The sequence below is a fragment of the Grampus griseus genome (genome assembly GCF_964374135.1).
Source record: "Grampus griseus genome assembly, chromosome: 15".
Classification (NCBI taxonomy): Eukaryota; Metazoa; Chordata; class Mammalia; order Artiodactyla; family Delphinidae; genus Grampus; species Grampus griseus.
This window is the reverse complement of record NC_139009.1, coordinates 61004601-61017334: the sequence shown is the minus strand read 5'-3', so window position 1 is coordinate 61017334 and position 12734 is coordinate 61004601. Positions and strand designations below refer to the sequence as shown.

At 35.4% G+C, this 12734-nt stretch overlaps 1 protein-coding gene across 2 annotated transcripts in view; it reads left to right on the top strand.

Moving 5' to 3' along the window:
* Nucleotides 1-12734, top strand: part of EXOC6B (exocyst complex component 6B) — a 711196-nt gene that overhangs the window by 267134 nt on the left and 431328 nt on the right. For both annotated transcript variants that reach the window (XM_082672238.1, XM_082672239.1), the window contains one exon: nucleotides 7055-7231. In XM_082672238.1, the coding sequence (XP_082528364.1) occupies nucleotides 7055-7231 (177 nt within the window). The remainder of the gene's footprint in view (nucleotides 1-7054; nucleotides 7232-12734) is intronic.

Here is a 12734-nt window from a genome sequence, read left to right as displayed (position 1 = left end):
GAAATATTTTTGAGCAAAAAGCAGATTTAAAAACTTAAGTATGATACTTTTTGGCATACCAATATAAATGTATTAGCAATTATGCAGATAAATAGAAAATACAGATGAGCAAAAAGAGAAATCTTTATATATGTACAGAAAATAGGCTGGGTTGTAATTCATCAAGTAACTGATTATTACTGAATGGAAATTTTAGATTTTTTTTTCCATTTTTTTCTTTATGTTTATTTTGTAATTTACAGTTAACTACAATTAACATTGTGCTTGTGGTGTATATATGTTGACGAAAGAAAAAGATAGTATTTAAAAAGTTGGGATTATCCTAATTCACAAGAGAATTCTTTTAACTTTTACTATTGCTTTATACAAATTGTAATACACTACGTCTAGTACATCTTGTTGAAATGAATTTTTTTAGTGCAAAGACTTTTTCCCCTCTATGAAATATAGGTTTAAATTTATTTATTTATTTAGAGCTGTGTTGGGTCTTCGTTTCTGTGCCAGGGCTTTCTCAAGTTGTGGCAAACGGGGGCCACTCTTCATCGCGGTGCGCGGGCCTCTCACTATCGCAGCCTTTCTTGTTGCAGAGCACAGGCTTCAGACGCGCAGGCTCAGTAGTTGTGGCTCATGGGCCTAGTTGCTCCGCGGCATGTGGGATCCTCCCAGACCAGGGCTCGAACCCGTGTCCCCTGCATTAGCAGGCAGATTCTCAACGCACTGCGCCACCAAGGAAGCCCTATACGTTTAAATATGAACTGTAGACTTTCAAACAGCTAAGGATCTCAGTTATAATGTTGAAGACGATATAGTGAACACCTTTTTCCATTAAAAAAAAATTTCTATGAATATCATAATCCTAGATTTCTCATTCTACTGATGGAAATTCTTTGGAACCTGATTAAGTTGTATGAAAAACTTTATCTCTTTTTAAAAATATTACACAAAATACACATATATAATGCATGTATACACCCCTATGTACACTAATATGTAAATAACTTTTTGGATATGGTCTTGATATGTTCTATTTCCTTCATTTTAACTCACTATCCTTGTTTTGTTTTTATTTTGTTTGAACAAGATCTGATATTGGAGCTAGTCACCAAAGAATACTAGTTGCCAGAGCTAGTGCTAATAAGCATGAAGAAACCTTTTTGAAATTACAGGTCTTGTAGTTCTTTTGATTGGTGAGAAGTGAAGATGGTAGCTTTGGAGTCTTTATATCTTGGTCTTGCCAGTTATTTTCATGGACATCCTTCAGATATGGGGTCATAATCCTACTTCATTGTATTTTTGTATGGGATATTATTTTAACCTTGATTTCCTTGGAGAAACCTGAGGAGTTGGTGTTTGAGTGGCGTATACAAGCATAAGGGTCAGGAGGAGTGAAAAGAAAAATTGTAGAGTAACTACAGTGGTACACTGTAGGGCAGTCTGGTTCCTTAATCCATTAAGATGCTATATGGAGCTCACCGTGGGAGGGATGCAATGGGGAGCATTTATCTGTCAGTTCTTTGGTCAAGGTTTGCCTCACCTCTGGGTTGAGAATCATGAGTGCTAAGTAGTTCTGGTGGGATTCCACACTGTGATGTCTGAAAAACCTCTGGGCAGGAAGCTAGAGGTGTGGTGTAAATGCTAGAGCTGGTTTCAGTTTACACTATATGACACTTCCAGGGCTGCCCAGAACAGGTTGCTGATGTTCTACGTGGAATAAGAGCTGAGGCTGAGAAGATCTGAAATGGAGCACAAGAGGTGTGCAGTACAGATATCTAATACTTGGCATGTAGCACAAATACAAAATAGAATGGCAATGTGAAGCAGTATTAGATGCCATTAATGATTATGTATCTAAGTATTGCTAGATCTTCAATTCTTCCAGAATAGACGGTGAAACAAGATTCCTATCTCATATTCAGAGGGAAGACAGGTGGAACTTAAATTTTTAGTGTCTTTTTTTTTCTTTTGACTTATCTTTTAATTCAAGATAATTTACATGTATTATCTCATTTAATCCTTGTTGCAGTTCTGAGGTACATTTTATTAACCTATTTTTTTTTTTTTAATAGATGGGATGTTGGTTTGAAAAGAACCTGCCCATGGTTATGGAATTAATATGTTGCAGAGCTTAGATTTAAAGACCCGTCTTACTCGAAGAAGGTTTTTTTTCTTCTTCTTCTTTTTTTCTTTTCTGGTATAGCACCCTGTAATTGAAGTCCATGTAGTTAATTATGTCAGGTCTTGAACCTATAAGCCTACACCTCTCTCCCTTTTCAACCCGTTTCTGATTTTCAAGCTCAATTTTATGTATTCTTGTAGTCCACTAGAGGTCAGTATTGGGCTGATAAAGAAAGGAGCCTTTGGCTTTTGATTCACAGAATTTTAACTCGGAGTCTTATTGCTAGGAACCCTTGGAAGTTGTATTCACAACAAAACTTTATTTAATAGCATGTGTAATGACAGTTGTAAAAGTTTTAGTAGCTACATTTTTAGGTGAATAGTTCAGGTTAGGTAATTCTTATGGGTTGCCACCCCCGCCCCCCCATCCACCTTCTAATAGGTAGGAGAATATCCAAATCATGTCTTTTACAGATATCCCTCTCTTTTATTGGGCCAAATCTCATTCTTAAATAAGTTTCTTTTGTTATCTTTTGCCTTTATATAGTAAACATTTATCTGAATTTACTGTGTATGTGTCACTGTATCTGAGCTTGTGGGATTCTCATAATGGTGAAGTATGTTTCCTGTCCTAAAGAAGAGAAGAGTTATACACTGAAGTGCCATACTGTTATTTTTTACTTGGATATCTGACAGGTTTATTGAACTCATCTTCTCTATCCTACCTTCAACTAATTATTTCCACGGTTCCTATTGTTTAGAATGATCCCACCATCTAGTCATAAAGACCAGAATACTTGGAGTTATTTTTATTTCCTTCCCCTCTCCCATATACTACATTTAAATCAGTAAATTCTGTTGCTTCTACTTTTTCTGTAGCTGCTGCTACCTTAATTCAAGTCCTCATCATTGTTATTTGGACTCCTTTCATGATCTATATTGGTTTTCCTGTTTCTATTTTTTATCTTCTCCTAGTTGACCATTCCTCCGCTCCTAGGGGATTTGCCTAAATTGTAAAGCTGATCCTGTTCTTCCCCTGCTCACATTCTTCTGTTGTTTCTCCATTGCCTACTAGCTAACCTTGAAACTGCCTTGTATGGCATCTTTAACTTTATCTCTTGTTAGTCCTTCATAACCTATGTTCTTATACAAAATTATTTATTCCTTGTGTGGATAATGTTATTTCACATGTGGTGGTCTTTTCTCATCTGGTTTCTTTCTTCTGGAATGGTTACCCTTTCTATGTACTTCCCTTTGGAAAAATCATATTCATCTTTTTTTTTCGGTACGCGGGCCTCTCACCGCCACGGCCTCTCCCGGTGCGGAGCACAGGCTCCAGACGCACAGGCCCAGCGGCCATGGCCCACGGGCCGAGCTGCTCTGCGGCACGTGGGATCCCCCCTGAACCGGGGCACAAACCCGCGCCCCCCGCATCGGCAGGCGGACCCTCAACCACTGCGCCACCAGGGAAGCCCCATATTCATCTTTTAAGAGCACAGTTTGCTACCTCTTCCTCTTACATCCCTACAAGCAGATATGATTACTTTCTCCTTTGTCTAATCACTGCACCTGTATTTATTTCTATCTTTATACTCTTTGCACTGAATTTCAGCCCCTCAATTGCTTACCTACTTCTTACAATAGAATGATGTGAGGTTCAAGAGTCAGAGAATCCATCTTATTCTTTGTATACTCAGTGCAGTATCTGGTGCCAAGTAGATATTCAATACATGTTTGACTGAAAGTAGGGATACAGAGAGAAAACACTGTGAGTTAGAACAGTGAGAGGAGGCTTCCTAAAGGAAGAATAATTTTACTTGGGTTTTGGAGGTAAGGTTGGATACAGGCAGGGAGAGGTCATCTAGAAGGGAAATGGCATAAGCAAAGATACAGTAGTGGAAATATTTTTAGTATATTATGAGGTAGATTCTGATCCAAGTAGAAGATTCACGTTGGAGAGTATTGGATAATACATTGGAAAATTAAGTTCAGCTTCCATTATTGTGGAGTCTTAGTGATAAGATTATGGAGTTTGAATTTGTACTTGTTCAAATTGTTTTCCCCAGTTTACCTCATGTTTAATTGGTGTGATGAATGATGTGGTTTAAGAAGAGCCTGGCTGCAATATGCATGGGAATTTTAATGAGAAGGCGATGAGTTCCATTTTAGGTATGTTGGAAGTGAAGTGATGGTAGAACACACAGTAGTAATACGAAACTAGAGATATGCTATTGGATCTTGGGAGAGGGGAAAGAGTGGTAGAAGAGTAGGGGCTGAGGAATAAACCTTGCTTAATTTCTGTATATTAGGAAACCAGAGAAGAACACATGTGAGGAATCTTGAGGAAGAGGTGGGTAAATGTGTAAAGATTATTCACAAAGAGAATGAACAACCAAGGAAAAAAAAAGCCTAAATGCTTTCTTAAGCCTATTTGTGTGCTTGATACCCTTTTACCTCTACTCCAACCTAGGCAGCAGAAATCAGTAGCTGCTTCTTTGGCTCCAAGGTTGTCTTTGGAGGGACAGAATAAATGGTCCTGGTGAGGTGGCTTAGCATGTTAGAAAAGAGCTCTGAAGAGCTTTTATTATTATTATTTTTTTATGGACTTTAGAGTCACATGTTAATTTTAATATATATTGCATATATTTACATATTTATATCTACGTTTACTCTTCTCCACTTCCTGCCAGTCCCATAGTATACATTTTGAATAGATGGTAGTTTTCCTTTGCTTCCTAATGGGTTATAACGGAGTATTTATTTAGTTGTTCTACCTGTTTTAGTATTTCCAACTTGGCCAGTTCTTTCTTGGCAGATCTGCCCTGACTGCTCATTTATAGACTGGAGAAGCCTTGATAATTTTGACAGAGAGCCCGGGTTCTCATAGAGACTTGGAATAAAACTTGCCGTGCTCTCATTTCTAGCATAGGGTTTGCTATTTTAATTTGCTGATTTGGCCTAAACTGCTTTGCGCTCCATCAAATTGATTGGTAAACCAGACACACCTAAAAAGAACAAATCATAGATGATCTAAAATTACTTCCATAGGATACTTTCAGATTTGTATCATTTCAAGTATAAATGATAGTGCTTAAGTGTGGCTCCTTTTGATTGCTTTTGGTACACTGATAGTATTTTAGTGATTGTGAAGGAAAAATATTTAACTTTGGATTCAATAAAATAAGACCAACTTATGAAAGCTTTTGGTTTTGCTGTACTGAAAGAGAGGATAAAGAGACAAGTGATTACTCTCTAGTTGAGAGCTTGTTTTTTTAAATATGAAAGCGTTAGATTTCTAGAGTCCTGGATCCCTTTTTGTGTGGTTTGCATTGGAAGTAAGTGGGGGAGAACTTCTTACTTTTGAGAGAAGTAGAGTGTTCTATCTAATTTGAGGTCTCAAATGCTTGGAGGGTATGTATGTCTTGTGTACAAACATAAATGTGCTTGGATACCTTCTCTCTCAGTTTTGTTACTGAAGCCATGTATTTTATGTAAGTCAAACCAAAATATCAACAAGTACTATGCAGAGAAACAAGTTAGTCCATTGATTCAAATCTCTGGAATGTAGATTCTTTTCATTTTCTTGGCAGAAACTAGCTCACATAGTTCAAGTTTTTCTCTGTCTTGTTATAATTGTCTCATTTAACCAGTACCTGGACTAACACCTTATACTGAATATTTATCTAGAATTCCTTAATCTCATTCAGAATATTTGGAGATTCTGATTTTTCTCCTGAACTAATTTCTACTTGTCACTGAGTAGAAATATCATATATTGATTAAGCAATGTATATTCTGGGAGGTCACATTTCTTAAGCTTTGTATCTTCAGATGATACTAAGTATTAGTATTATTTCTTCTGAAAAGGAAAGTTCCACTGTGAAATACTTTTGGAATGTGCTGGGTTAAACCATATTAAAGAAGTTTCCTTAAAATAGGACTTCTCCCAGTTTTTATTCTGTTAATGTGCATCGTATATCTACAAGAAGGCTTGTATAACATGCAGTGTTTCCCGTTTATTTGACCACAGAACTCTTTTTTTGGGGGAAACATTTTCGTCATGCTTTGAGGGACTGTTGGTATAGTGGGAAGATCACTGATATGGAATTTAGGAGATCACACTTTGGGCTTCTGATTTATCACTTACTAGCCTTGTAGCTTCAAACAAATCCTTTGTCTTCTAGCCTATTTCCTGAGTGGTGACTAAGGTCCCTTCCAGCTCTAATACTTTGGTTTAGCTTCTTTTGTTGAGTCTGTATAGTCACACTTTCCACCTCTTTGGATCTATGGAAACCACACCATCATTTGAGTCTATTTTGTTAAGTTGAGGGAATTATACTTTTCTATAAAAGTTTAGAAAAAGAAATGCTTAAAACTCTGTTTTCCACAGACTAAGCTCATGAAATCCTGTTTAATTAGTTAGTTCAGATTACTCTATTAAGATATTTTATTATCCTGATTAAAATTTATTTGTCTCTTGTATCCACATATGTGTTTCTAAGAGTCCCCTAAGCTTAAAGGCTCCTGTCCCTCTTCTCCCAACCACAGTGGTTCTAGTATAGCACTTATCTTTCAAGAGATAAATATTCAGTCATTTTTACTAATCTTTTGGCTACTTAGGTACAAATCAGTAGATTTCTTTTTTGTGATGACTTAATGTTTGTATTTGAAAAGTCTCATGATAATATTGACTGATTATCTCTTTTTCTATGGAAACTGGGGAAACGAATAAAGATAGGTAGCTCCAGGGTTAAAAATCTATACATTAATATGTTTGGTTTTATTTCTGGCACTAAAACTTTATGTATTAAGGGATTTTGTTGTATTTTTTTTTAAGATACCAATTAGTTCAAAATTAGAAGTTCTTTGAATACTTAATTAAGTTCTGTTTCTTTTGTTTCTTTTTTTGTTTATTTGCGTGTATGTGTTTCTATCCTAGGCCCAACAACAAAGAAACCTGGATAACATCATCTTGCAACAACCCAGAATAGGTAGCAAGAGAAAACCTAAGAAAGATGCATATACAATTTTTGATACAGAGATAGGAAGCACTAGCCCCAAGTCTGAACAGGATTCAGGAATTCTGGATGTTGAAGATGAGGAAGATGATGAAGAGGTAACTAACATTTGAACCGGGGAAGTGAACCTGTTGTTACGTTTCAATATGGTATGTTTGAGATGTGATGAAGAATTTATCCATATAACATAGCTGTGTTATCTTCTGGATATTAAATATCATTTTAAATACAAATGTTCCCTGATTTAAGGAAACTGAAGATGTACTAAGATATCTTAGATTCTAATTCTTTAGACTTTAAATATACTCATCCATTTTTTTTTTTTTTAAGTTTCAGGGTTTGTTGATTGTATACTGACTGGGTACTACATTAAGGGAAGAGTAGAGTTTACCTGACTTAGAGAAAGAGATCTATTGATAGATAATCTCCACTGAAGCTGGAACAAAGTTACTTCAGACAAATAAAAGATGTTACTTTAAACAGTAGGAGTAAACAGAGATTTCTTAGGCTTGAGAAATGGTTCAGATTGAAATTGTAAAAAGGTTCCAGAAAGTTGAGAACACATTTCTGGAGGAAATAAATGTATGAGTAATTATAGGGTATCTGGGAATTTTGTGATATATCCCTAACCTCTTAGTTCTATGACACTTTCAGGTAAAGAATAAGATTAAGTGGCTTAACTAGTACATTTTTTTATATCCTTGTTTGTTGTTGGAAATATGTTTAATGTGTTTTTAAAAATAAAACTACTATGACATTTGAGATTTCCAGTTAAAACATTTTTGAACTACTTATCATTTGCATAAACTGGATCAGTTTTTTGTGAGTATAGTGGTTAGGTGCATGAGCTTTGCAGACTTACAGACTGCATTCAGATATTGGTTTTGCCATTTTATTTTATTTTACTGTAAAAATTGTCATTAATGATCATATTATTTACATTATCAAATGCTCACTGACATGTGCAAGGAACCATTTACTCCTGTTCTCAGTAATCTGTTTTATCTTTAAGTATTTGTCTCCTTTTCATTGTTTCATTTCTCCAGATAAAACTGGGTTCAGTGTTTCTTCTCCATCATTGTTCTTTGTTGTGCACTTACTAACCTTCTTACTCTCCTCTCCATGCCAAAATACAGCCCCAAACTTTTCACTGTCTAACTTTGTAATCTTAGGGTAATCTTGATCCCCTGAATATTTTTTAGCATTCTCTCTTGCCTGGAATGACTGCTATGGTTGGATGTAGATCCACCCTAGAGATCAGATTGTCAGGGATTAGACCCATCACAGATGAAAAATTACAGTAATAGTACAATAAAACATCAGGATCAAGATAAATCCAGTTAACATTTTAAACTTACATTTTGGTTGCCCATTAAGGAAATTAAATTCTATCAGGCACTCTGGCTTAAGGAAACAAGTTAAACATTGTCTGTGCCCCTGGATAATACACACCCCAAAGAGATGGTTATGTGATAAGATGAAAGCATGAAACGTACACAGTTCTCATATATTAGTGAGAACCTTCTGGATATGAGCTACTGTTTATCATTAGCTCACTGAAGATCCTGGGCAAGTCCTTTTTAATTTTTGTGCCATATTTCTTCATTGTTTTGTCTTCTGAGGTCCAAAGAGGATGAAGAAAGTACGACTAGTAAAACATGTTGGGATCCCTCATAAAGGAAATATTGTAGGAATGTACTTGGAAGTTAACATTTTAAAATGGTTCTGTATCCCAAATCAAACAGAATTTGTATTAGAGATTTGCTGATTGAGCTCTTACAACAAGAATTCAGCACTTTGCTGTCATCTAATGGCATCCTATCTTAAAAAAAAAATCCTACCTTATATTTATTTACTTCTCAGTTTGAATCTTCTTCAAGTGCACATTCTTAATCTCAAACCTCATGTAGAGAATTATTTATTTAGATGTCTCCAAACTGGTTTCTTGGCATAGTTCTTGCATGGTGTGAATAAATTCTTCAGATAAGGTCTTCCGTGACCCACTGTGACGTTCTGACCTTCATTCTTGTCATTCTTCAACAGACCTCATTGAGAGTAGCGTAAATAGTTTTTGAAATATTTTGACTTTTAAACTGTGCCATAGAATCTAGTAGTTCTTAATCTATTTGGAGATCGTTATATTCCTGTGAGAGTTTGATAAAAAATATGGAGCCTTTACCCAGTAAAATCTATGTATATTCACTCACAGAAAGTTCTGCATGAAATTTCAGGGAATTTGTGAAACTCATGTTGCCCTTAGGACCTGAGTTAAGAGCCATGTTGTAGAGAAAGTGCTTCTTGAACTTAAATGTGCATAGGAATCACCTTGGAATCATCTTTAAATGCAGATTCTGATTCTGCAGGTTGGGGGGTGATTCTGAGAATCTACATTTTTAACAAGCTCCCAGGTAAGGATGGTGCTTCTGGACCCTGGGCACACTTTGAGTTGCAAGGCTATAGTGGACCACGAGGAAGCATTTCTAGTACATAAAGCAAACAAACTCATGAATGTTTAGGTGTCCTATTGCTTTTTCATTAATATGTCCTAACATTTTTCCAGCAATGAATACAGTACTTGAAGAGAAAGTTATATTTTGTCTTCTAAAATCTGTTGCTTGTAATAGATTACCTGCATTATTTTTTATGAAATTTTATGATTCTGATTTAATATACTTAAGTTTAGGTATATTTTTCATTCTCTGAAGAACTTTTTGCCCTTTCCTGTGCTTTTAATGGAAGTGTACTTAATACATTCTTTGAGCCAAGTGACATTTGTACGTTGTTTAGTATGTTTTTAGTTTGATAATACTTAATAGTAGACCATAGAATGAGATGGGTAAGGAAAACCAAACACCTAGAAAATAGCTTTGCACATAGTAAACAGATAGTTAATATATTTTTAAACTGAAATAAAGTTTGTGCCAGAGATGGGAAAAACTTAATAGCCTGGGGAACTGAAGATGAAGTCATAGAAGTGAATTGTCATCTTGGATAAAAAACTGACTACATGTTGAGCTGACTGACAGAGTCAGTCTCTTGATTGCTGAGAAGTGTTGCAGGAAAACTGCTCCCCTGTAAATTCTCTTCCTATTTGTATTTTATTTTTGTCTAAACTAATGAAAGGGTCGCCTTAGTTAAGGTAAGTTTTTTTTTAACTTGTCTTATATTACAGTTGAACTATATAAACTACTGATATTTGACCGTTTTTCATCAACAACTTAATTCAATTGGTTTTCAGTGGAAATATGTGTGATTTGGGGAATTAAAAAAAAATTATATAAGTTTCAAGTGTACAACATTATAATTTGAGATCTGTATATACTACAAAGTGATCACGCACCAAATGGTCACATCTGTCACCATACAATTGACCCCCTTAATGCCTTGCATCCTCCAGCCCCCTTCCCTTCTGTTAACCACCAATCTGTTCCCTGTAACTGTTTGTTTTTGTTTTATTTATTTGTTTTGTTTTGTTTTAGATTCCACATATGAATGAAATCATACAGTATTTGTCTTTTTACTTCTGACTTATTTCACTTAGCATAATACCCTCAGTTCCATCCATATCATCCCAGATGGCAAGATTTCATTCTTTTTATATAGCTGCATAGTATCATTGTGGGTATATCTGTATCTCTAGATCTGTATCTATACCTTTATCTACACCTATATGCCACATCTTTTTTATCCATTCATCCATTGATGGACACTTAGTTTTTTTCCCTGTCTTGGCTATTATAAATAACGTTCCAGTGAACATGGTGCATATATCTTTTTTTTTTAATTCCTCTACTTTTTTTTTTTTTTTTTTTTAGCAAATTGTATTTTTTATTTATTTATTTTTGTCTGTGTTTGGTCTTCGTTTCTATGCGAGGGCTTTCTCTAGTTGCAGTGAGTGGGGTCCACTCTTCATCGTGGTACACGGGCACTGTCGCAGCCTCTCTTGTTGCGGAGCACAAGCTCCAGACATGCAGGCTCGTAGTGTGGCTCACGGGGACCTGCCCAGACCAGGGCTCGAACCCATGTCCCCTGCATTGGCAGGCAGACTCTCAACCACTGCACCACCAGAGAAGCCCCGTATGTCTTTTTGAATTAGTGTTTTCATATTCTTTGTATATATACCCAGAAGTGGAATAGCTGGATAATGTGGTAGTTCTATTCTTAACTTTTTGAGGAATCTCTGTACTGTTTTCCATAGTGGCTACACCAATTTACAATCCCACCAACAGTATGTGAGGGTTCCCTTTTCTCCATATCCTCTCCAACACTTGTTATTTCTTAACTTTTTGTTAAAGCCATTCTAATAGGTGTGAGGTGGTTACACCTGTTATTATGGTTTTCATTTGCATTTCTCTAGTAATTAGTGATCTTGAACATCTTTTTATGTGATTTTTGGCCATCTGTATGTCTTCTTTAGTAAATTGTCTATTCAGATCATTTCCCCATTTTTTAATAGGGCTGTTTGTTTTTTTGTTGTTGAGCTGTATGAGTTCTCTGTGTAGTTTAGATATTAACCCCTTATTGGATATACGATTTGCAAATATCTTCTCCCATTCAGTAGGTTGCCTTTTTGTTTTAATGATGATTTCCTTTGCTGTGCAGAAGCTTTTTAGTTTGATATGGTCCCATTTGTTTATTTTTGCTTTTGTTTCCCTTGCCTTTGGAGTCAGATCCAAAAAACATCACTAAACAGAAGTCAGTGAGATTACCACCTATGTTTTCTTCCAGGAATTTTATGGTTTCAAGTCTTATATTCAAGTCTTTAAACCATTTTGAGCTAATTTTTGTTCATGGTATAAGATAATGGTTCAGTTTCATTCTTTTGTCTGTAGCTGTCCAATTTTCCCAATACCACTTATTGAAGAGACTGTCCTTTCTCCATAGTATGTTCTTTGCTCCTTCATCATAAATTAATTGTCCACATATGTGTGGATTTTTTTCTGGGCTCTTAATTATGCTCCATTGATCTGTGTGTCTGCTTTTGGGCCAGTACCATTCTGTTTTGATTACTATATCTGTGTAGTATAGTTTGAAATTAGGATCATGGTATCTCTGGCTTTGTTGTTTTTCAAGGTTGTTTGGGCTATTTGGGATCTTCTATGGTTCCATACAAATTTTAGAATTATTTGTTCTAGTTCTGTAAAATATTCCACTGGAATTTTGGTAGGGATTGCATTGAATCTGTAGATTGTTTTGGGTATCATGAACATTTTAACAATATTAACTCTTCTAATCCATGAGCTTGGAATGTTTTTTCACTTATTTGTGTCTTCTTTAATTTCTTTCATCAGTCTTAGAGTTTTCAGTGTATAGGCCTTTTACCTCCTTGGTTAAATTTATTCCTAGGTATTTTATTTTTTTTGATGTAATTGTAAATTGGATTGTTTTCTTAATTTCTCTTTCTGATATTTCAATACTATTGTACAAGAAATGTCATAGATTTCTGCATATTGATTTTGTATCCTGGAGCTTTGCTGAATTCATTGATTAGTTCTAATGTTTTTTTGGTGGAGTCTTTAGGGGTTTCTATATATAGTATCATGTCATCTGCAAACAGTAACAGTCTTACTTCTTTTTTTTTCTAATTTGGATGCCTTTTAT